This window comes from Hyperolius riggenbachi, chromosome 6, assembly GCF_040937935.1.
Source record: "Hyperolius riggenbachi isolate aHypRig1 chromosome 6, aHypRig1.pri, whole genome shotgun sequence".
Lineage (NCBI taxonomy): Eukaryota > Metazoa > Chordata > Amphibia > Anura > Hyperoliidae > Hyperolius > Hyperolius riggenbachi.
The window spans coordinates 167,508,077-167,534,694 of record NC_090651.1 but is presented as its reverse complement, the minus strand read 5'-3'; the positions used below and the strand labels follow the sequence as shown (position 1 = coordinate 167,534,694).

At 40.6% G+C, this 26,618-nt stretch overlaps 1 protein-coding gene across 9 annotated transcripts in view; it reads left to right on the top strand.

Annotated features, from left to right (window-relative positions):
* RBFOX2 (RNA binding fox-1 homolog 2) overlaps positions 1-17,212 on the top strand; it is a 333,252-nt gene extending 316,040 nt beyond the window's left edge. For all 9 annotated transcript variants that reach the window (XM_068240196.1, XM_068240201.1, XM_068240198.1 and 6 more), the window contains one exon: positions 14,323-17,212. In XM_068240196.1, the coding sequence (XP_068096297.1) occupies positions 14,323-14,367 (45 nt within the window). In that variant the 3' untranslated portion in view covers positions 14,368-17,212. The remainder of the gene's footprint in view (positions 1-14,322) is intronic.
* Positions 17,213-26,618: the final 9,406 nt, after the last annotated feature.

Sequence of the window (26,618 nt, the reverse complement as noted above, 5' to 3'; positions counted from 1 at the left end):
TGCGGAAACAGGGGAAGCAGGCGGCGTCCCTCCGTGCGGTGTTCTCTCTGCAGCTGCTTGGGAGGTCTGTCCCATTCACTGCACTGTATTCCGCACGCTTCTCGCCACATCAGAGGTAGCGGTAATACCCGTCCGCATACCGCTACCTCTAATCTTTATGAATTGACTACTTGTTACTTTTGCTATGATAATCACCGCGCAAGGCGGTGATTGATCACTATGCTCACGAATGTCGGCTTTTCATGTGGAAAAAGCCTTTATGAATACAGATTTTGCTGTGTGGTCGGTAAAGTGAGCAGTTTTCAGCATTTCCGAATGCGGGAATGCTTTATGAATCGAGGCCATAATTGCAGATACAAAAGTAGCTGTTTTATTCAGTAAGCAATTAATAGAGGGAATGACCTGGATTTAGAATATTTTCTAAACATGGGAAAACCATACAGCAGTGAGATCTGTTGGCACATTAACAGTGAAAGCAGCACCCATAGCTCTGTCCAATTGTTTTACCTTGCAATGCCAGTGTTCAAGATTTGAATTCCAGCCAGCATACCATAGGCATGGATTTTGTATGTTTTTGCAGGTTTTTAGTAGGTGGTCCGGTTTCCACCCACACCTCAAAATACATACTGGCAGGTTAACTAGCTTTTCCCCCAAAAAGTGGCACTAGAATCTGCTGTAGTAAGGAAATGTTAAAAGGACTTGCATTAATTACATTGTGAGTCCCATTAACAATATGAATTGTTCGATGTACTCTTTAAAGTGCTGTATAAATGCATATTAACCACTTTGCATCCAGACCTTGTTTCCCACTTATGGACCAGAGCAGTTTTGACAGTTTAGCTATTTCCCTATTTAATCAGCAATAACTTTAGCCCTACTTCTGATGCCTAAATGGAATATATAGTTTTATTTTTCAAGACAAACTAGACTTTCTTTGTATGCTGTTTTTTTCCTCAAACAATTTTCCTTTCTATGCATTTTAATGGGAAAAGTGTAAAAAAACAAGATTTCTCAGTTTTACTAATTACAGCTTAAAAATAAAGATTGTAGATAAAAAACACAAATTTTGTTTGGCTATTTCTACCGTTTATCACCAAACTTAGATTAATGTTCCTGTTGCAATTTATGGTGAGGATATTTGATTATGAATAATACTATGAATTGAGTAAATAAAAGTATGTTTAATGGTAAAATCAATTTTATTGGCTCAAGGTATATACTGTATATTCCCTTTCACCAATTAGTGCTGCATCAGATAGTGCTAGAGGTATGCACAGGAGCAAGCTCAATCAAGCACAACTGTGCTTCATCTACAAGACGTATGTCGACGTCCTCATGGCTTAGATGAAGTCACAGAGGACGTAGATGTACTGTGGTGGTGGATAAAGTGGCTAATTAAGTTTTCTTTGCAATACAGATATGCATTAAAACTCACATCAATTGTTAATCAACATGCACATTCACATCTAATGTGAATGGTGTGGAGAGAGAAAGAAAAAAAAAGTTTTTTTTTAAACTCAAATGAAAAAGCACATTTTTACATTCAAATGTATTGTGGATGCATACATTTTGCTGCATAAGAAACATGCATAAGTGTGTTTGCCAGTGTGAACGAGGCCTTTTAGCTTTCAACTTTCTACATTGTTCCTCTGTTGCATTCTGGGACTGATTGCCTGCGTTAACGGATTAAAAACGCGCATAGTGTGCGTTTTACATTGACTAACATTGTAACGCATAAAGCTAGCGTCGGCCGAAAAACTGCGCCTGGGTGCAGTGTAACGCAACGCACAAAAAGGCTGCGTTATATGTGAAAGCTAAAATGAAAGTCTATGGACTTTCATTTCACCTTGGGTAACGCAAACTTTACCCTTTGCGTTGAAACGCAGAAAATCTGCCCTAATGTGAAAGAGCCCTTAGGGCATATAACGCAGCCTTTTTGTGCGTTGCGTTACACTGCACCCAGGCGCAGTTTTTCAGCCAACGCTAGCTTTAAGCTTTGTATGTCAGGAACATTATGAACAGGAGAATGCCATCTGTAAAATGTAAGTTTTGCATAATGAGGAAAGGTAGGGAGCATAGTGGCATGCACAGTGCATATTACTATTAAGAATATGAAGGCCCAAATTAAAGTGGAGCTTAAACTAAAGCTCTACTAAAGCTTTAGGTTGTGGTAGCAAAGGGTAAGCTTAGAACCTCTGGCAGGTTTTTATTGGGCTCTGTGCTGCAGATATTTGCCTGGAAAAAAAACTATAATGCAAAGCAGCTTTCCTTTGCTGTGTATGGTGCAGGACAATTGACACCCCTATAAATATGTAAAGAAGAGGTTCACAGCTCACTAAGACCATCAATACTTCTTCCAGTGTAACATATTAACATATGACATGTTTTGGAGCACTCTGGCCATTAAAACCAACCTAAACACAGGTTGCCGAATTCCAAAAACACATCATTTTGGTGATGGAGGTGGGGGGTGTTAAAATTATAAGTATTTTAATAATTCCCAAAATCTATATAGTGATTTTTTTTCCTGTTGGTTTCAAGACGCTTGAGACATGCAGCCCCTTGTGGTGCACTCAGTATGCAGTAGCAGTGCTAGGAAGTGTTGCCCAAAAACTCCTTACTGAATGGGTACTGTCTTACTGAATAGGAAAGGCCGAGATTCAAACCCTACTCTCCTATATCAGAGGCAGTGCCCTTTACCAGTACAGTATCCAGACACTATTTTAGTGTTGCATTTTTAATTGTAAAATGTGTTTTATAGCTGCTTTTGTTGCAGCCTGTTTTATATAAATGGAGACCCTTGCAGTTTGCTGGCATTCCTGTTCAGAAAGCTCTTAAAGTGCACCTGAGACCAACAATTTATACTTACCTGGGGCTTCCTCCAGCCTCTTATGGACCGCGGGCTCCCTCGCCATCCCTCCGGGTCGCCCTGATCGCCCACTGGTCAGCCTGGTCTCTTCGCTCCAGTTGGCTCAGTCGTGCTTGTGTTTATACCAAGCTGTGTTAGCACAGTTTAAGCCCCATTCACACTAGTGCGCTTTTCAGGCGATTTCAGCATCGCTGGAAATTGCTAACATTTTGAAAAAGCGCTTGTGCTGTTCTCATGTAAGTGTTTTGCAGCGATCAGGTGAAATGCAAACGTGTAGCTTGCAGCATTTTTCTGGCGATTCTGGAGCGATCGCATTAGCATATATAGAACTGCTAATCGCGTCGCTCCAAAAACGCAAATTTGTCCGGTAATTTTTTTCATAGCATTTAGCGATTGTAGGTGTGAATGGGGCCTGAGTAGCTTTTTAATCGTACCTGGTTAGATACAAATTTGCAACATCTTCTACAGTCCAGTTTATGTTTCACCCATCAAACATTTATTTAAACTACATACAAAAACCTGGACTGGACCACCCCACAATGATTAATACAGATAGAAAAAAATAGTAAAGTAACAGAGATCATGAACAACTCATACCTACAGCATCAATAGAAATATGTACAGTATATAAAAGGTAATAAAATGAATTAGAACATGCCCTGGACCTCAACTGGAATTGGATGACACCTCGCTTGACAAAAGAATTCTAATAGTGAGACAAACTTGGGACATCCAATCCTGATGTCTGTGCTTCAAGTTAAAAGTACTGCATTAGAAGTTTATAGAATTAAAGTGTACCAGAGGCAAACCTTGGGTTAAAAATCATATACCTGCCTAAGGAGAAGGAGGGAAGCTTCTGGATCCTACTGAGACTTCCCATGGTGTCCTTGGTATCCCTGTTGTTGAACACAGACAACACTCCACTTCAAGAATGAGCTTGGCTGTACTGAGCCTGTGCAGACGAGCCCTTGCCATCTATGGAGACCTGACAATGCCATGGGAAGCCTCATTAGGATCCAGAGGCTTCCCTCTTCTTAGTGTAAGCGCTTTGGCTTGGGCACACTTTGAGGACCTGGGTAGTTGTAGCATCACTTGATACACCTAATTGAGGCCGACTTCGGACGGCCATTGTATGCTGAGGACATTTCTGATTGGCGTGCCATTCTTGCTTGTATTCATTCTGTTCTAAATGTTAATTCTGATTAACTGATTAATTTGTGGAAATACTGTTTATATAAATAGTTATAAGAAATGATGTTGTTGCTATAAAAATTCAAAAAGCCCTAAAAAGTTTACAGTGGAAATCATCAGTGTGTGGTGTTCTGGGAGGATGAATGATAAAACTTTTTGATTGTGAAAACTTTGAATATTTCTATTCATATTACTCAACTGATAATAAAAAAAAATGAATCTTTTACAGCTTGTCCCTCTTGTACAAACTACATTTTCTATTTACATCTTTAATAATGTGTAACAGACCTTTAGCTTCCCTCTGTTTACCGTTAAAACATGTCTTGCCTTCAATTTTATATATATATATATATATATATATATATATATATATATATATATACACATATATATACATATATATATATATATATATATATATATATATATATATATACTAACAGACATCAGAAAATATTACCTTATTGTCAGTTGAGGAATGTGAACAAGCCATTTCAATAAAATCCCATGGCTTCTTTTTCTTATTCTTAGAAATTGTCCATATGTTCACTGTGCCTTTTCTTGAATCCTAGGTTACTGCAGTAACTGGAGGATGGAGTGTTTAACACACATGTCTACTTTGTAATGCTTTACAACCTTTCTTTACCTTTCCCTTTGCTTATACGCTCACTGTCTGCCCTTCTTCATTGCCCTGAACACTAAGTGAGAGAGTGCAGCATGGTTTTCCTACCCTTTCCTTCTACATTGTCAGCACCTACCAAGTTGACTGGCTGTTCTATCTTGGGCAGATTAGACTTTCTTTAGACTGTTTATTGCATGGGAATGCAAGGCTTCAGAAGGATTGTAGGCATTTACTGTTTGAATCAACACATTTGTTTAGCTATTGAAACAAGACCAAAGGTGTTTAATTTGTAAACATTGAACCACTTTAATCTCTTATCTCTTAGTTTATAGACTTAAGTAGACATTACAGAAGTTAACAGTCGCATGAGATTGCTTCTTATTCTCATAATTCATTAAATTTTTGTGCATTTGTTTTTTCATGTGAATGTGAGCAAAAAATAAATAAGCTTACCATTTATTTTAAGCAACAGCCAGACATAAGATGAATGAAAGAAGTGGCATTTAGTGGGCTGTCCAGTGCTGATACTGTGTTGGAGTCATAACTGGAGGGGTTGAAGTTTTATTTATTTATTTTTTTACCAGCCTGCATGTCTGGCTTGCAGTTCCTATCAGACTAATGTCTTGTATACTCTTCAACATTAGTTTGTGACCTGCCAATGAGAAGTGTGCTGTTATTTTTTTTTTTTTTTTTGTTCAGAATTAGGGCCCCCCTCTTCACAAAATGGTAAACTGACTACTTGCCATTTTACTACAGTGCACACAGAGTAGTCCACAGGCTGTGGTCTGCTCTAGGTTCACGTTTAAAGCAGACCAGTCATTAGAGCATCTGTCATAGTTACTAGTGCTGCTCGTGTTTGAGAACTCATTCAGAAGCATGTGACCAGTTTGATCATCTGACCTATTTATATTGATCTGATTTGCCTTGATCATTTCCTGCTGTAGCATATTTGTTCAAGATCAACAAGTGTGGGCCTTACAAATGTTTTTCCAGGGGCTCTCTTACACAAAAGCATCATTGATCACTACCAGTCTGCATATAATTCAGGTATTATGAAGCTTTAACTGCTTCTCTGCATCGACGATCTCAAAATTTAAAGAGCACTTTCAAGTCACTTATTTTTTGCCACTCTAGCCAAGAGAGTAGAGAAAAAAGCAACCATTTGTAAGGGAGCTGTGATGAAGTTTGGATTGTGGGGCCATACGAAAGTGCTTGTTTCGAAGCTCTAAACTGGTGCAAAAGAAGAGTTAGTATAATTTTGCATTTCCTATTTTGTGACTATAGACAAGCAGATAAAAGCTCTCATCTGTTAGTGTGGGGTCAGAAGATCAGAAAGTAGATATTTAGCATGTCTGTTACTGATTTATTAGTTATAACTTAACATTAATTTGTTTTTTGGCGTCACAATAAATCATAAATGTGCTTAGCTTGCTGAATGTGTGAAGAATTGAAAGTATGATTTTTAACTCATTCTTGAAATGCCTGATTTGTTTTGTGTGCTTTGGAAGAAATGCTTCCTTGCATTTCAGCTTTTCTGTTTATACAGAATTTTTTTTTTTTTAGTTTGTGCATTAAAAGTATTTTGAAGTGCACCTGAACCAGGGGAACAAGTTATTTACCTGGGGCTACTTCCAGCCTCCCATAGGATTTTGAGGTCCCTCTGTGTCCTCCGGGCTCCCTCCATTGTTCCACTGTCACCCTTATTAAATCCTGCGAACTGGCAGGGTTGCGTATGCGCTGTCTCGACCCCAGGTTTCCTTGAACATGCGCAAAATGCTCCAGAGTACAGGAGTACAATCCAGGCTTGCCCTATAGTGCATGACCCAGCCAGGTCGTGGCCTATAATTTGGGTGACAGCACAGGGTGCCTCAAAGACTATGGTGGGCCAGAAATACCTCCAGGTAAGTTAAAATCGACTTTATCCCCGGTTCAGGAGTTCTTTAACCACTTTTGGCAAAATGGACATTTTTTGTATATGTGTACCTTTATTGCAAATTTGGCGTTTTTTAAAAGTCCAGCTATTCCACCAAAGCGCACCTGCATGTGTCCGCTTGTGCATGCGGACGCATTTGAACCCTTTAGACCACAGGGGTCAAAACACAAGGCCCGCAGGCCGAATGCGGCCCTCCTTGCCATTTTATGTGGCCCTCCAGAGCTTCAAATGTGCATCATTGTAAGCAGTAAAAAGACATTACACTGCCTTCCCGTCCAGAGGAGCACACCGGTGACTATGTTTCTGGTTAAAACCTTGTCAGTTTGAGGTGGGGTGTAGCTACATCCTATTGGACCCCCTCTTGGGAACCAAACCCCTTGTGTGCCTGGTAAACCCCCACACCTCTTCCCAAACCCCTTCCCCACCACCTCGGCTTACCAAAAAGACTATGGGGCTAAGTGAAAGCTAGCATCTTTCCTTGTGCCATATTTCATTTTGATCCTTCTGCTGAAGCAGCACTACGGCAGGTAAATATTAAACTGCTCCACTGTGCTACTCTGCAGAAGGGGGAGGAGCGGGCCCCTCATGTTCACTATAGTTACGCTACTTTGAGACTGATCGATAAATGTTAAATCTTAAAAAATTTTGGCCCATGACTTAGACTATTAGGTATAGGCAGAGTATTGTGCGCATTGGGCTTTCAACTCCCCTCCCTTGGGATGCAGATTCCGGCAGCCATTCGTCTTCCATTCCTCAGAGGCTTTTGCTTTCCGTGGTGGCATTGAGACATGACGACAGCTGGCAATCTCACCATAGTGGATGGAGGGAGAATTGCAGTACTGGATCCAGGGGAGGTGAGTAATGTGCTGGGCTGACGCCGATCTCTCTGCGTTTTATTTTTTTCCTGGTTTGACGGTCTAAAAGCGTGAAAAAAGAATTTGCACTGCTTTTAGACCATAAAATGACCCCATACCACCATGGAGGTTAACGGAAGTTTTTGTTTAACTAAAAACCATAAAGGTACAAGGAGCAAGTGATCTCCACCCCCTACATAAAGATACATCTATCTTGCCAATGCCATTCCATGTCAAATTTGATGCAATTCTGCTATTCAATTGTATAATGCTAGACATGAGTTTTGCATCAATTTCCTCAGAGGCCAGCATCCTTTAATTCAGTCTAGAATTAAAGAACTGTCTGGAAGTAATGAAGTGAAAAAAAATATGGCAATAGCCCAGCTGCTCTACACAATATCAGACCAATCAAGAGTTTGACTAAAGGCTCGTACACAGGCTTGACTAAAGTCGGCTGAGGCAGCCTATAATGACTGCCTCAGCCGATAATAAAGTGTATGGCAGCCCCCAACCCGCAAGCGATTCGTCAGGCGGATCTACTCACCCCAGTGAGAGACGATTAAGTTCTCCATGCAGCTCCCCCACCTGCCGCGTGACTTCACACTTGCGCCGCTCTGTCGTCCCTCCACCTTCTGCATAGCAACAGAATGTGTCATCAGCTACATAGATGGCGCGCATCTGTGCAGCATGGCTCAGCTATGTCGCTCAAGGGGCGACATCCATCAAAGGTATGTACGCACCTAAAGACCTAGGCCCATATGCAATTAACCTTTTCTCCCGAGTTTTCTCCTAGTTGATATTTCCACAACCTGTCAATAAAATGCCTTATAAACCGCCACTAATTATGAAATACTCAGAATAATTTTCGGAAGTATTTTTTTTCATCTACTCTTTGGTACTTTTTCAAGTGCTGCAAAGTTGAAAAATTTTACTGCACCATCCTCTGTACCCTAGTTGTTGCCTATGACAACAATTCTGACTGCATTGAAACCCAAACACCCCCCCCCCCCCCCCCCCCCCAATATCTCTGTTTCGTTTAAAAACGCCTAAAGGAAAACATTTTAAAAACCTGTAGACTACAAAAAAGAAAGTAGTGTTAAAACTGTTATCCGTTATTTTACCAGTACATGTATTTGCCTTACTAAGCTTATTTTTTATTTGGGTTCACTTTGAACTTAAAGGCCAACACAAATGTAATATAATGTACTAGAGAATAATATGTTGATGTAGGCAAGGTTAAGATTTTTGTTAGAAAGATGTCTAAGTATCTAAAATGATCCCCAAAAGTTTGGATGACTGCTTCCTTTTCAGTGAACCTTACATTTCTTCCCAGCAGTGCGTGTGGAAAGATGGCGAGTGAACGATGATGTGTTGGTCACTTCCAGTGATCCCCAGCAGCTATACCTTCTTGTAGGAGGGGCTAGGTGGGTTTGGCAGTGGATGTGTATGAATGAACATGCTGTGCGCTTCATTCAGTGTCTATAATTCCCAATCTCTGATAATTCTGGGAAGTAGTGATTCAGGAGCTCTGCTGTACAAAGGCTTCAGCAGTGGCTATGGAAAGTGAGCACATAATATAGCATTCGTATGCAGTTTTATTTATGTGAAAGGAGAACACTTTGGTGTTCTTTTAAGTATTGCAGGTCATTATATAAAGGTATGGATTAGGCTCCCTATGTGACAGCTACCAGTCTGGCTGGCTGCTATGTTTCTTCTCAACTACTTTATCCACTGAGCATATAACAATCAAAAGCCAGCCTGACATCTGTGCTGTCATTCATCTCCTCCTGTCTACTCCCAGGTGTCCTTCTAACCTATTCACCTCCACCTGCTGTAAAGCTTTTCTTCAGGGGTAATATGAGAAGATCAAATTGGGTGGGGGGGGGGGGGGGGGTTGACACTATAAAGAGGGCGAAGATATGAAATTCCTGTGTTTCCTTTTTATATTCTCACAATGATTCTCTCCTCTTGCCCATTTGTCTCTTCCTACCATCTTGCCCCTCCTTATTGTCTCTTTGTGGTATCCTTCCTTGTGTAGTCTTCTCTTCTTCCCGATTTGTCACCCCACTTGTATCTGTGCCTTCCTTTTAGACTCCTCCTCTGGCTATTTCGTCTGCTCCTAGTATCCTCCCCCTCGTCTTCTAGACTGTTATTAACTTCTTAACCTGCCCTTCCCCCACAGATATCTTCTCTTTCCAGTTGCAATTCTTTTTTTAATTCCCTGTGTGTCTGCACTGTTTTTTCTCTTGTATTGAATCTTCTCTTCACTCCCATTTGTCACCCTTTCACTCCTCCCTTCCTGTTCATCGCCTTATTTTGCCCTCTTGAGTCTGCCTGATCATCAGCATCTAATTGGTAATGGTCTGAAAGGGCTAGAGGTACCACAGTGTTTCACCACTATGCAGATCAGCTTCAGGTTTGTAGAGACCCCACAATTCACAACTGAAAACTAGATCTAAAGTACTAAAGTATGTGTCCTGAGTGTTGGGCCATTGTTTGTAATCCCAGAAGCTAACATGTGATTATAGCATGTCAGGTAAAAATCTGTGGGGATGTTAGCGCATTCATTTTTTTCTGTTTCCTTTTAAGAATCAAGAGGTAACAGTGGCAAGGAAAAATTTAAAATAATTCCAAAGGAAGGGTACATTATAGTGACTGATGGATATGTAATTGTGTACACACTGGCAGCAGAACTATGCGAAATCCTTCCCACCTCTGTAACAGCCAGAGTTTTACCCAAGTTTGCCATCTTTCTCTTTCTTCAGGTGTACAGTATTTTCTACAACTGCCTTGTAATTATTACAAGATATAATCGTGTTACCTCTGCTTAACTGATGTATCTTGCAGTTTTTCTATGTTAGATGGTCAGGGAGAATAAACAATCTTACCACTATCATTAAAGCACAGATCAGTTTGGGCGGGGATAGCATCTGCAGTCATCACTGTGTTTAAAGCGGATCCAAGATGAAAAACTAACTATAACAAGCAACTTGTATATATCTAAAGTTTAGTTAGTTTTCACAGCAAATCTAGCTGCAAACAGCTTTAATAGAATATGATTATTTCTTCCTGTGATACAATGACAGCAGCCATGTTGTTTGTAAACATTACACAGAGGCAGGCTCATCTGCATCTTGAGCAAAAAAAAACCTAACCCCCCCCCCCCCCCCCCCTCCTCCCTTCTGCCTCTCAAATCTCTGTCTAGTAATACCTCCCCCTTCTCCTGCCCAGACTGAGCTCCCATGCTACTGTCTGAAAGTGCCTTGGCTCTCTGAAAACCTGTGGGCGTGGCTTGTTTAGTTTATAGTGAATTAGAGTATTAAAACAAAAAAAGTATTTGGCTTGAGGAATGCCCTATAAAGAATAGGAAAGGAACACAATTATGCAATGAGTAAAAGTTCATCCGGATCCACTTTAAAGCAGATATCAATCTGGGAGGTGGAAGCATAGTGGAGGCAAGTAAAATTGGAATACAGAAGTTAATATCTATAAAAATTCAGTGCAGCCTGTTGCTATTTGTTAAAGGATAATTTTGGGTAACTGAAGTTCTAATGCACTGTACAGATATAAGACTTCAGTTATGTGCATGTTTGTAAAAATCTCCATCATGTTTTCAAGATTTAGTAGTGAATTCATGTACTTGGCTTTACTGCATGGTCGCTTTAATATCTACTCAGTGCTGGTCACTTGAAAAGGAATAGCAGATGTTGCTCAGAGTAACCATCAGACGAGGGAGGACCTTTCCCTTTAGCTCCTTGCACACGATTTTCATTGCAATGTAATGGATAGTATAATTGCATCACAGCGCAATGCAATGATATTGATATGAGATTAGCACATTGTTTGCTGTGCCAGGCACTAAGCTCCGTGAGGACAACATGCTGCATGCAATGCATTTACAGGGGTAACGTGTGCATTTACAGTGTCAGAAAAGTATACTTTCAGTGGTACTGTTGCTTCACTGTATACGTCGTAACGTGTCGCATAGTGCAATGTGAATTCTCAAGTGTTGCGATTCTAATGCAGGGTGTAAGCAGCCTTTTTATTAGTAAGCTGTTGTGAATTGATATACACCTATCACACTACTGTACGTTACTACATGATGCACCTGTGTCCCCTTATGACGATATTGATATACAAAATATATACATAAACAGTGATCTCTGAAAGCTGTATTTTAAAGGACACCTGTACAGAACCAAAATTAGAAAAAAAAGTTGTCTGTCCAAATATTGTATCTGGAGACTAAAGTATTGGGTCCGTTGTCAGTTTCACTCTTTCACTGAAAATTGACATAATATATGCCACTGATAAAGAAGACATTTTAAAGCGGTTTAAAACTCTGACACAATTTTCAACAAAAATGTGTTTTCCTACTTTTTATAACCCGTACAATTATTATATTTGCTTTTGTGCACAAATATTATTATTCATTTAGACATTATAACTTCCCAAAGTTCAGTTAATTTATTTTTAAAGCTGCTGGTGCATTTTGTTCATAACTGTTGTAGTTCTGTTGTGAATGCAGCCACCAGTGATTTCTGACCTGTGTTTCACCCCAGGACTCATCAGCCAGAGAATGTTTACATAAATGTTTCAAGTAAAGAATGTGTACACAAGATAAGCTTAACAGCAGTTCAGATGCAGGTTCTCCCTGCAGAAGAAAGAGTCAGCCCTGTGATGTAACCCTTTGAATGCTATTTTGCTAAAAAAAAAAAAACCATTGTGTTAGTATATTATATGCTGTAATAAATCTTTTAGAGCAAAGAAGAAATTATGGGTTATATTCCGCTTTAATGTTGTTAAAATTACCTTTACAAAATCATGTGAACCTTTCAAATTGTGCTTCCTTTGCAAAAAATAAAATAAAAGAATGACTGGGTACAATAGATTGTTTTTTACTGCAGAGAGCAGTAGAAGCTTGCTTATCTCTGGTCATCAGCAGAAAACCAAGAATCTCCCTATGCTTGTGTCTTCACTCTGCCTCCTCCCTTTGCTGAATAGACAGTCACCCTGACAACAGCTACTGTATGTCACTTCAGCAGAAGAGGAGGTAGCAGAGTGAAAACACAGGCACAGAGATTCTTGCCTTTGCCGATGACTAGAGATAAGCATTGCTCCGTGCAGTGAAAATAAACAATTTTGCACACAGGAAATATGTGGGAATACTTTCAAATGTTTTATGTAAGTAAGAGTAGTTACTGAAATGTTTAGTTTTGGGAGTATAATCCCACTTCAAGAGTGCCAAATCTTTGGGATTATCCAATTCAGAAATGCCTAGTTACCACTTCCCAACATGAGCTGGTAACTGGAGCTGGCGGCAAGTCGGTGTGCAAACTGACAAAAGGTATATCGGAGTTTGTGTGGGGTATTGGATTATTAATTTGGTAAATTTTTGAGAAACCCAATTTTCTCAGCGCTGCGTCGATCATTTGGGTACCGCCGTAGGATATAACGAGATTTAAGACTATAGCCACATTTTATGACTAATTTGGGTGCCGGCGGTAGCCAGAGCTCAAATTTAGGGGGGGAAAAGCCCCACAAAACTCTGCCTCCGTGTTGTCTTCTCTATGGGGCAGTGCTCTTCTGCAATCTATTCACAGTTGCAAATAAGAACTTATTAGACAGATTTATCTGCCTAAAGAAACAACTATATCTAAAATAATGACTGTTCGTTGTGTGCCGTGCAGCAGTTTGGGTCCGCTTTAAATATATATTTTCAGTGGAGACACGGTGTGGCAAGATGAGTATGTATTGTGGCGCTGCCGTATGAGTTGGGCACCCAATGGTGCTAGTGAATGTTGGTCATTTCCATAACCAATATTTTATTACGCATTTAACCCCGGCATAAATTCCTACTTTAATCTTCCCCCTCCTAGCCCTGAAAACTAGACACCCCCACCTATTGTCTATCACTAATTTCCCCCCCAAAGCCTTACGCTAACCTGCCCTTCTGCGCCAAAAAGATGGCTTTTGTATCTGGTTGGTTCCTCTATCCCTTCCCTACCTAGTACTTCTTTATCCAATCGGTTTCTAGGACCATATTGGGCGCCCAACTACCAATACTTTGTGCAGGTGTCCAATAGATGCCTGCTGAACCCCATGCCCAAATTGACTGATTTGTGGCCAGATGCCCCCAGCACAACCACCTATAATATCCCTTGAGGTCAGCAGCCCTGAGTATCTTCTGAAATCTGGTGGTACCCTGAGACATCTGCCATATGTGGCTACCATAAAGCTACAATAGACTAAGCTCATTATTTTGATGGTACAGCTTGGGGATTTCAGACATTTTGTTCAGAAACCATTTGCCATTTGTTATTATTTATCTAAAGTAATTCCTAATTTACAGCAAACCAATTCATGTGGAGTCCAGTCTCATCGTACGTTTGTGTATTTTGCCAGAGTGTCCATGTTTGTGTGTACATAGTCGTCATAATGTGTCATTGTGTCTACTCAGGGGCAGAAGCCATGCACTCTTGCAGATTAGACCTTATGTTTATTAAATATGACTACAGATTCATGCTGGTCTGTCGAGTAGCATGTCAAATGTGTGTTTCCACATCTGTAAACATAAATATCTATATGTAGGTCTGTGCTTATGTAGAACATTATGCCCTGGCTAATTGACTGAGAGCTCTAAAGTCATTCTCATTACTGTCATTTCCTCGGCTGTTAAGTTATCAGTAAATGGTGCTGCTTTTTTTTTTATTTGTTTATTTATTTATTTTTTTAGGCTGGCATTCCTACTGATATGCATGCAAGAAACACTACAGTTACTCAAATGTTTGTCTGTTCACCTCTCTTTGATGACACAACCTGAACAAAATGTTCTCTTTTCTTCCCTTTCTAGGCGAGCTTATACAGAGGCGGTTACAGCCGATTTGCTCCGTACTGAAGTGACATAAGCCTATTTTCCCATATAAATCCTGGACAAAACTGCCCGTCTCCCCATTTGCCTGTTTCCCTTTCCCTCAACTATCAAAGTTCGCGAGGCCCGGCTTTTGCAATACTTAAAATGAAAACCTCCACCAGGAATTTTTTGGCAGCGCAAGATGGATGAATTCAACTTAAATATATTCAAAACAAACACAAAAGACATTTTTATACCTCAGCTTACTTTTGAAATCTGTAATTTTTATTTCTGCTTTTGTGTGTGTGTTACTTTCGTTCCAAAGATTGCGTTTATTTTTTATTTTTAAACTGTGGTAAAAAAATATGTGTGTGTATATATATATATATATATAATATTTACATAACTATGTGCTGTGAGCTTTTTTATTATTATTATTTCTAAACATGGAGGGACATTTGCAGAAAAGGATAATCCAAAAATGACAGGAGGCATTTAGAAGAGGACGTTAAGGTGAAGCCTAGTATTTTTAATTATACGTTTTTAGCTAGAAGCCTCTGGTACAGAAGAGTGGTTGGGACTAGGTATGGGTCACTGGTATGCATAACAACAATTCAGAATGTAATCCTATGAAACAGACATGTAGTCCTATAATGCTTCAGATTCCATGCCACTGTCCCAGCAGCTGAATACATGGGAAAGAATAGGGGATATGATCAACATGAATGTGGGTTCTAGTAATATACAATGTAAATCATGGCAGAGGGGAAATATATATTTCTATATTTCTCGGTTGTATGTTTCAGAACTTCGTTAGTAAATATTTTTATTATGTCTCCAAGCCAAAATACCATATGCAGCATATAGCATTAAGCATGCTTGCCATTGCTGAAACATGACTTAAATATGACTGCATCTGAGGCATGCTGTTTCTGTACCCTTCTCCTTACTGTTTTGTTTTAAACTTATTGGAAACGATACCTAGAGAGTGACAAAACTGTGTTCTTACCCTTGATACTTGTTTGTAACCAGCACGAAAGGAGGACAGAAATAAACAATGTCCATCCTAGAGAAAGGACTTGACCTCTTATGGCAGCTAGCACAGTAACGAGCTGCATGAAAAGACATTGTATATTTGATCATTAACCCACATTCAAAAATTGTACTTAGTGTTCATATTGGGCTATTTACTGTGTAAGTTGCTAAAACCCTTGACAGGCAGAGGGAAATGGCAACATGCATTCTGAGGAGCTGTAATAATCTCCACTAACTTCTAATGCTGAAAAAAGACATTCTGATTCCTTGAAATTTAAGGGATTAATAGAGCAACTATATCCCTGTGAAAGGGAAAAAAGGAATTCTTATTCTGGGGGGCACCCGCATGTTCCTCCAGACAATATTGCAGCTATTCATTAATCAGTCAGGTAAAATGTTAAACTTTCCACATTAGTGGATTGTCATTGTCTTCCTATAAGTAATACTATAAATTGTTATGTACATTATAATTTGCTACTTAGACCTAATTGTGACACCACTTTGCAATGGAGCCCATGTCTTTTCATTCTGCACTACATTTTATTGTATCCATGATTAGTGGAGCGTACCGCATGGCTGCAGAATGTTCTCTTGCACACTGTATTATAGGTTTGTCATAATTACAGCACCCATGTGTACCAATTTCTCAGGATAGTTCCATTTGGTGCCGCTGGACTACTTCTTATTTGCAGTTCAAAAGTGCCCATCATTCAGACACCTGATAAACCTTGAAATAGGTGAGTAAAATTGTTCATTTTGTCATTTAGTTCCCAAAAGGAAGAAAATGGTGGTAATTACATGCTGGTTTAACAATCAAAGACTGTCCCACTTATCTGTTGCTGTGTTTTAGGAGCTGTATGCAGAATAGGTTTGGTGTCATTTGCTGGAGATGTGCCCTGAAGAGCAGCAACAGGAAAGCATGTTCACTTCTAATTTTCAATCATGTGCAAGGGATTTGAACAATTGTAAAATCTGTTCATTTGATAGAGTATTTAGATTGCACTAAGCCAGTGTCACTGCTCTTCCTGTGCTGTCTCTCTAGTAAATTCCACCCATTGAAAATGATGCAGAGGAGTACAGATTAATAGTTTAATCATCTATTTCTTTTGTTTACTTGTATACATATTGTGTTATAGATGACACATTATGTGGAAAGTTGAAGCTGCTAGGATAATATCTGCACACCTGCCATTTAATGCTAATGATGTAAGTATATATTTATTACTGGAGAGTCATGTCATAGCACAGGCGGATAGGAAAATACAGCTTTGGATAGCAGGCTCCTTTCATAATACGGTTTCATTTTCCCAGAACATTTCTGTTAGCATAACTGAACCAAATTCAGTGTACCTATACAAAGAGAATTGAGCACTTTTTGTGACCCTTTTTACCAGTAACACATGGATCTACACCCATAGGAGCACACCTTTTTGTCGCAAGACCTGTAATATTGCATAAAACACTTTTATTTAAATTGCTGTGTCTATAATATGCAACTTGCTTCAGCCATTTTAATGTACAGTGCAGCTGGTTCCTTGTTTGTATTAAAGCTCCAATGTAATCTAGTGTATCATACTGTAAATACATAGCTCTTCCCTAGTGCGGTCACCCACTTAATATACTTACATTGGTTCTCCACACCAGTCATCTGCAGTTTTATTTTACAACCCTTTTCTTTTGCGTTAAAAAAAATGGTTATCCTGCCTTTGCTTTAATTCTATATTTACCTTCCAATATTTAGGTTCACATAATTATTAAAGGGAATCTGTCATTCAGATGTTTGTCATGTACCTTTAAATGTATAGCTGTTTCATGTAGTACAACATTGCATTAAACATTTTTTTTCTAAGCTTTATTGATCCTTCCTTGTTTGGTCTATGGGCTATTTTTGAGGAACATTGAAACTGCAGCTTTAGAAGATGCATCAGAACTGCTTTTCCACATGTTAAAATAGAGAATGCGTCAGTATTCATCACCTTCCATCATGAAGCAGGATGCTTTTGACAGAAGCATTGTTAGTATTAACAGACCATTAGAAATAGCAGTGCCATTCACCTTTCTTTTTTTTCTCCTGTAAATGAACATTTCATAAATATATTGCAAAGGGCTGAAAATATTTATTGTAAAATTACATAATACACCCTGTGGTCTTTCTTATAATTGGAAACCGTAATCAACTTGACTACTCAATGTTGTTGTTTGTTTTAAAGGACACGATCATTAAATAAATTTTTTCTTTTGGTTTCATGTATCTTAAAATATGGTAGTATTTTGTGTTCAGTGTTGTGAAAAACAATCTGCCTCAATGGTTTTTTCTCTTGGAAGTATTCAGTCCCCTCTCCAGCTTCAGCTTATAGTATACCAAATAGTCATGTAAATGTTCAGAGACTGCCATAAAAAGACCTGATGAGCCTTGTTGTAACTCCCTCTCCCCTACCCCAGTGATGGCTCTTGTTTGCAGACTAGTTCCTCGTCCAAGCCCTCCTCCACTATTTTCTATTTCTATCATCTCTATAGGACATCGCCACAGAACACTGGAGCAGGAGAGCCTACTCTGTACTGCATCTCAGATATGTTGATGTGCATTATTTATACACACTGTTCATGAGTTTATATGCTTTTTTTCAATGTTATTTAAAAGCTGCACACCTTAGGCGTGGGGACTGGTGTGAGGTTTCTCTAACTATCACTCTGTCCAACCCATCAGATAATGCAAAACACCAGGATACCGGTGCTACCACTGCATCTGCTAAGAACAAACCGGAAGTGCTGGCACTCTAAAGAACAAAAAAAATATTTTGCCTTATTTTGTTAACCTGCTACAGCATTTCTTTAAAGAGTAACTGTTAGCCCCCAAGCATGCCTATGTCTGCCCGACCCCCCCTCTCCCCCCTCCCAGGACCAGGTGCCGATCTATTTGCACCACAAACAGCTGACCGCTCTGACACGGAGACAGAGCGGCAGCACTTCCAGCGGGAGCACCGCAGAGCAGCCGCCGCCGTGCATCTCTCACATGTGATTCTCTCACATGTGACTCGGCGGCGGCTGCTCTGCGGTGCTCCCGCTGGAAGTGCTGCCGCTCTGTCTCCGTGTCAGAGCGGTCAGCTGTTTGTGGTGCAAATAGATCGGCACCTGGTCCTGGGAGGGGAGAGGGGGGCAAACATAGGCATGCTCTGCATGCTCGTCCATCAGTATCTGATATGCGGCTTTGCGTCGTTAGCGTGGGCAAAAGGCTACATAGTAGCAAAATTATATTGATTTTTGCAGAACGCATTGGCTTTTTTGATCACTTTAATACTAAATAAAACATTGCTGTACAGATTTAAATTTCACTTTGGGGGCTAACAGTTACTCTTTAATAAATCAGTGTAGCAACATCTGGGACCATATTCAATGTAATGGCTGGCGTTCAAGAATATAGCACAGCCGCTGGGTTCTCTTAGTAATATCTTATTGTGCTCAGTTTATTGCGCTATGGCAGCTACACGTTGAGGTTGTGCTCACAAAAACAGATTATCATTTGAGTTTATGAAAATATGGTCATTTTGGATAAACAATTAAATGCAGGCATTAGAAAATGTTAATTGGAATAAATCTGTTTTTTCTTTTCATTTTTGCATTAAACTCTGTATGTGCATAATCAGCATACATTTTAATTTGTAGAAACCTTGACATATTTCCTACCAGTGTTTTATTGGTTTTGCATATCAAATAATTGAATAATCTGGATATTGGGGAGAAAAACAACAAACGGTGTATCAGTGTATACAGCTTTACTTAAGGTTAGTCAAAGGGATCAGGTATTAGTTAAAAGGAAATAAATATGGCAGCCTCCATATCGACCTCACTTCTGGTGTGTTTTAAGGCTACCACTTTTTAAACAACAAAAAAAACTAATTTCTCTACCTAAGTGTTGGACAAAACATGCTGATTTTATGGCCTTCTCACTTTTTTTTTTTTCTTAAGGACAGGATTGTGCAATACATTAATCAGGCATTCGCCAGTACATTAACTACTTAACTGATTGCCGACCGCCACGCCAACGGGTGTGGCCGCGGCGGCAGCCCCAGGACCAGCTAACGCCAATTGGCAGGGCTGTGGAGTCGGTCCAAAAATCCACCGACGACTCAGTTTAGGATTCCACCGACTCCTCTAATTGCATATTACAATTTTGTTGATTAAAAGTATGTAACGTGAAATTCGTCTCTTAACTGCCACTGCTTAGGAATTTTACAAGACAACTGAAGTGAGAAGGATGTAGACTACTATATTTATTCCCTTTAGACTAAAACTAGTCCTTGGTAAGAGTACTTGTAAAAGGTACAACCTGGAACAAAGAACATCTATCAGGCCCTAGGCAATGTAAGTGTGGGTGCATGTAAGAATGATGTGCAGGTACTCTGCAGGGGAATGAGGAGATTCTTCCTCTATTACACATTCTTCATGCACAATCTGAACAAGGTTTATGGGTGACAGACAACGCCTCTGTGTTCAATGTGCACAACATTCTCAGTGGATTCCCTGCAGCTCTGTGGGGAGTGCATATGTAGAGTATAGTACTACTGTGTGACAAAGTAAACCTGAGACAGATGAAATTAAAGTTTTATACATAACTGGGGCTTCCGCCAGCCGCCTTCAGGATAATCAGTCCCTCGTCCTCCTCCGCCACCTGGATCTTCTGCTATGAGTCCAGGTATTTGAGTCAGTCGGGCATAGTGCGCATGCACACACTCCGCCGCCAGGAGCATACTACACCTATTGCGCAGGTGCAGAATGTTCCTGGCTGTGGGAGCGGCACGTGGCTGGCCTGCGCTGACTGGCTGAATTACCAGGACTCATAGCAGAAGATCCAGGTGGTGGAGGACAGCAAGGGACTGGCCTGAAGGGGGCTGGAGGAAGCCCCAGGTATATATAAAACTTTACTTTTCATCCGTCTCAGGTACCCTTTAATTCGCAGTCACCAAACCAAATTTTAACAACGTATCTAATTATTTGATTTCATGAGCAAAGAGAGTGCGTACATTTGCATAAATCGGCATCAATGCAGAATTATTTCCATCTCATTGACCATCTCTATTAGTGATACGGCTACACATCAGGCTTTATTCTTACAGCATAGATGTTATTTAGTATATAGGGATTCCTGTGTACACATCATATATACAGTCACAATCAGATATGTATATCTGGCCTTAAAAATACAGGGACTGCTTTATTGAAGCAGCACAAGTAACTAATTTTGATTGGTTTATTTTATTTTTTTGTGGATTAAGCACAGCTATTACTGTATATATACATTATTTTTAATGACTATTATCTGAGAAATAGAACATTTTATCATATTTTCTATTTTAATTACAGTTACAATTACAGTTACAAATTCATTAGGAGTTGGAGTCAGTGCATTTTTCGCAGTGCAGGAGATCGTGCGCACCTCCGCGCGCATCTCCTGTTAGTGGGCGGAGCTCCGCCTTCAGTCTCCGAGCGGCAGTCGCCGCTCAGGAGACTGTTGGACGGCGGAATCGCTGTCTAATTACATTGTACAGCGCTGCGATCTGCAGCAGCGCTGTACTGGGGACAGCCATGTGACACGGCTGTCCCATGGGATACTAGAGAGCAATCGGCTCTCATAGGCAGAAGCCTATGACAGCCGATCGCCGTTATTGGCTGGCTGTGGGGTGGGAGGGAGGGGAAACAAACAGAAAAAAATGTGGATTTATTTAAAAAAACAAAACAATATTTGCACCAAACAAACAAACACTGGGGAGGGGGGCGATCAGACCCCACCAACAGAGAGCTCTGTTGGGGGGGAGGAATCACTGGTGTACTGTGTTTTGCGGCCCTGCAGCTTGGCCTTAAAGCTGCAGTGGCCTTTTTTTGACAAAAATAGCCTGGTCTTTAGGGGGGGGGTAAAGCCCATGGTCCTCGAGGTTAAAGAGGAACTGTCGCGAAAAATCTTAAAATTTAAAACCTACAAATAAGTACATTTCTCCTAGAGTAAAATGAGCCATAAATTACTTTTCTCCAATGTTGCTGTCACTTGCAGTAGGTAGTAGAAATCTGACATTACTGACAGATTTTGGGCTAGTCCATCTCTTCATGGGGGATTTTCAGCATGGCCTTTATTCTTTATAAAGAAATTATCTGAAAATGATTAATAAAAAGATGCTGGCCAGCCTCCCTGCACACTATTTTAGCAGTTGGATGGAACAACTGCCATTCACTGAGTGCTTTTAAAAATAAAGAAAGCCCTGAGAACCCCCCCTATGAGAAGATGGGCTAGTCCAAAATCGGTAATGTCAGATTTCTACTACCTACTGTAAGTGACAGCAACATAGGAGAATAGTAACTTATGGCTCATTTTACTCTGGAAACAATGTACTTCTTATTTGTATGCGTTTTAAATTTTAGGATTTTCGCCACAGTACCTCTTTAAGGACCAAGGTAATTGAAATTTACACCCTGTTTTGATGGTTACCTGGCTGCCAGGGCGTAAATGTCAATTCATAGCTGTAGCTCTCGCTGATGTCTGGCTGCCGTGTCCCTTTGCAGCTCAAGTGCTCTGCCTGTGTCTGTGAGCCGGTCAGGAGCCGATTTCATTGTCCCCTGGCCTTGTCTATCAATGTAAGCAACTCCCATAGGCTTACATTGATAGACACGGTCAGGAGCCAATGGAAGCTGCTCCTGACCGACTCACACGACTCTGCCGTCATAGAGACGGCAGAGTGAGTGTCCTGAGGATCCCGGCGTGCAGCATGGACGGCGGTTGCGACGGGTATATGCGGCGATTCGTCGATATTCCGTCGTTATTGTACCAGCGGTCTCTGGTCCTTAAAGGAGTCATCAGGCAACATACATAAAATAAGTGCTACTTACCGGGGGCTTCCTCCAGCCCCCCCCCCCCCCCCACCACCACCATCTCAAGCCTCAGAGCCAGAGGATTAGATCCAGAAGGACTGGGATTCGGAGAACGAAGATGAAGGAAACGGGGGTGAGTCCGGTCTAAGCTATAACAAAATAGCAGCAGCGGTAGTCAGACAACTGAGGCCTGATTTGGAATCCATGATTAAGGGGGCCGTGCAGCAGACCCTAAAGAAAGTGCACAAGGAGCTGCAGGTCCACAATCCGCGTCTGAATCAAGCAGAACAACGCATTTCAGACATAGAGGATGAGAGTGCCAGCCAAGCAAGAAAGTTGGATAAAGCCCTTGCTGAAAACAGAGATGCATGACAAAATACAGGTCCTGGAAAACCGCTCCAGGCGCAGCAATTTAAGACTAGTAGGCCTCCCGGAGTCATTTGTTGCAGACACACTTCACAAGCTATGCTCAGAGGACATTCCACAGATCCTGGGACTCCCCTCACCTTGCAAAGTGGAAAGAGCTCATAGGGTGGGCCCCCTACGGAGATAAAACGTAATGCGAATCCAAGGGTGGTCATGATAAAGTACTTAGACTATGCAGACAAAACGGCCATACTGCATAGACATATGGAGACATTTGCATCCATATGAAAGACAATATTCCTTCTACTCTAGTCCTCACGACATGTGGGCACGGCTAGACTTTATTCTAGTATCAGCTTCAATTATTAACAAAATAACTTCAACAGAAATTTCAGACATGGTAATATCAGACCATAGCCCGGTTTGGCTGGACATGGAGAAACTATACAAAGGGGATCAGACATTCTCTGGAGGTTCCCCACACATTTAGATGGGGATGAAAACTTTGCAGCAATGCTAGGCCAGTGGTGGTTAGAATATACACATACGTCGGACCCTGTTTTGTTTTGGGAAGCTGCAAAGCCAGTCTTAAGGGGTAGAATTATGGGATATGTGGGGGAAAAAAGAAAACAGGCGCAGGAGCAATATTTAAAAGCAGTAGAAAAGGTCAGAAAGGCACTCAAACACTATCAGGAAAACCCAATGCCCAATAGCCGCCAGGAATGGCTCAAAGCCAAAGCAGAAACAGACAGGTGGCTGAAAGTCAAAGAGGACATAGCAAGTACATTTAACGAAATAAAATTCCGAAGATACGGTAATAAAACAGGCAAGCTCCTTAGCAACATTACCAAAGGTGAACGTTCCCAGACCCACATATCTGCCATAAAGGATGCAAATGGTTGCATATTAACTCACCCACGTAGCATAAACACACGTTTGCAACAATTCTACGCTGACTTGTACGCAGACACACCTGACACTGATGATGCAAGCAAAACTGACAATATACTAAAAGATATCTCATTACCAACTTTATCAGAAGCAGACCTAAAATACCTAGAATGCAGACATTTCCCTAGAGGAAATTAAAGGGACTCCGAGCAGTGCAGAAACTATGAAAAGATGCATATCATTTTAAAGCTCTCTTTCTCCTCTTTCCAATGATATATAAACCACCGCCCTACGCCTTTTAGTTTTTGCTATTTTCGCGATTGAAATTGCCGCAGCCGCGATTTCAATCACGAAAATAAAGAAAACTAAAAGGCGTAGAGCGACGATTTAGGTGTCGCCAGAAAGAGGAGAAAGAGAGCTTTAAAATGATATCCATCTTTCTATAGTTACTTGTATTACACAGGACGACACTTTCCCCAGTGTCAGCAGCTCCATTCAGCAGAAAAAGTCGCCCTGTGTAATACAATGTAACTATGGTTGGATATCATTTTAAAGCTCTCTTTCTCCTCTTTCTGGCGACACCTAAATCGTTGCCCTACGCCTTTTAGTTTTCTTTATTGCCGCGGCAATTTCAATCGCGAAAATAGCGAAAACTAAAAGGCATAGGGCCGTGGTTTATATATCATCGCAAAGAGGAGAAAGAGAGCTTTAAAATTATATGCATCTTTCCATAGTTTCTGCACTGCTCGGAGTCCCTTTAAGGATACTATTAAACACCTAGCAAATCACAAGTCCCCAGGCCCAGATGGCCTCTCGGCGGAATTTTTTAAGTTATTATGTACAGAGCTGCTCCAACCTTTACAGTCAGTATTTAACACAATACTTAAAACAGGAATATTACCCCCAACGCCGCAGACGGCATATATTAAATTACTCCCCAAACAGGGCACAGACCCATTACTCCCGAAGGCATACAGACCCATTTCCTTGATGAATCAAGACACCAAAATTTTTAACAAAATCATAGCTAAACGATTGGCGGAACTCCTGCATAAATTAATTAGCCCCCCACAGTCTGGCTTTATTCGCCATAGATCGGCAACCATGAACATCAGAAAGGTACTAACAGTCCTGGACTTTGCGCGGTCATACCCGGCCACATGTCGCAACCATGCTATACTATTATTAGACGCTGAGAAAGCTTTTGATAATGTGCGCTGGGTGTGGCTGTGGAAAGTCCTGGAGAAAATGAACTTCTCAGGGTCCTTTATTAATTTAATAAAGGCTATGCATACTAACCCCAAAGCACACATCTATACCCCGGGCTTCATTTCACCTAGTTTTCCCCTAACCAAAGGCATACGTCAGGGGTGCCCCCTTTCACCCCTGTTATTTGACCTGGCACTTGAACCGATCCTAAGAGCATTAAATAAACACATCAGAGGCATACAGGTAGGTAGTATGGCAGCTAGTCAAGCAGCATTTGCTGATGACATTCTACTATTCATGGCCAATCCAAAGGAAGACCTTCCTAAAGTCTTTAATTTGCTGCATCATATAGGTCAACAAAGTGGGTTCAGGGTAAATAAGAGCAAGAGCGAACTGCTTATGCTGACAAGTGGGACCGACTCTATCTCAGTAGCCCAGGAGCAGGGCAAAGCAATCAAATACCTGGGTATTAAAATAACGAGAGACTCAAATTCCCTCTATACCCTTAACTATGTTCCACTGTTTCATAGCATAAAGCAACAACTACAGAGATGGACAAACCTGCCTCTAAACCTTATGGGGAGGGCGGCAGTCATCAAGAGTGTAATATTTGGAAGGTTACTATACCCATTACAAACTATTCCCCTTCTCTTGAAACATAAAGACATTCAGGAAACGGATAAGCTATTTACAAAATTCCTATGGGCGGGTCGTAAACCTCGAATAGCCATAGCCAAGTTAAAACTACCTAAATATTGGGCAGGAGTGGGACTCCCAAACATACGATTATACAATCCAGCCTGCCTCTTCCGTCATGTAAGGGATTGGGTAATGAATACCAACACCTATTCAAACACACAACTAGAAGAGGCGCTACTTGAACCTTGGACCACAATGGCAATTCTACATACACCTTATAGACATCTCCCGACCAGATTTAAACACTGTAGGACAATAATCGATACCTGGGCAATGTGAAAGGCGGTTAGAAAGCTTTTTAATAACCCATATCACTTATCTAAATATATGCCCCTATGGGGACACCCAGCTTTTCCAGCCAGTATAGCACACAAAGGATTCTTAGACTGGGAGAGGAGGGGGATAACTAAATTGGGGAATATATGGTCGTTCAAAAAAAATTGGTGGTACTCGTTCCAAGAGATAAGAGTGCTATATGGGGTCCCTAAACATTTTCTCTACTATGCACAGTTAAAATCCTTTGTCCACTCACAAACCTCCGACATCTCATTCATCAATGAATGCAGACCCATTTGATCGGTTCCTTCAACCACAGGGTCAAGGTCACTTGCAGAAATCCATCATAGCCTCCAATCTCGAATCATTAGCAAAAAACAATTTCAAGGCCTGGCACAAAGATATCGAATCAGAGGATTTGGGTACAGCTATCATAGAGGGGGAACAAATTGGTTAGATCGTTGGTCCTGATTGAAAACTGGAGAGAGTCACACTATAAATTAATCCACCGAGCGAAATATGCCTTTGATATTAACCACTTGAGGACCGTGGGCTTTACCCCCTTAAGGACCAGGCACTTTTTTTCCATTCAGACCACTGCAGCTTTCACGGTTTATTGCTCGCTCATATAAACCTACCACCTAAATGAATTTTGGCTCCTTTTTCTTGTCACTAATAAAGCTTTCTGTTGGTGCTATTTGATTGCTGCTGCGATTTTTACTTTTTATTATATTCATCAAAAAAGACATGAATTTTGGCAAAAAAAATGATTTTTTTAACTTTCTGTGCTGACATTTTTCAAATAAAGTAAAATTTCTGTATACATGCAGCGCGAAAAATGTGGACAAAGATGTTTTTGATTTAAAAAAAACCCATTCAGTGTATATTTCTTGGTTTAGGTAAAAGTTATAGCGTTTACAAACCATGGTGCAAAAAGTGAATTTTCCCATTTTCAAGCATCT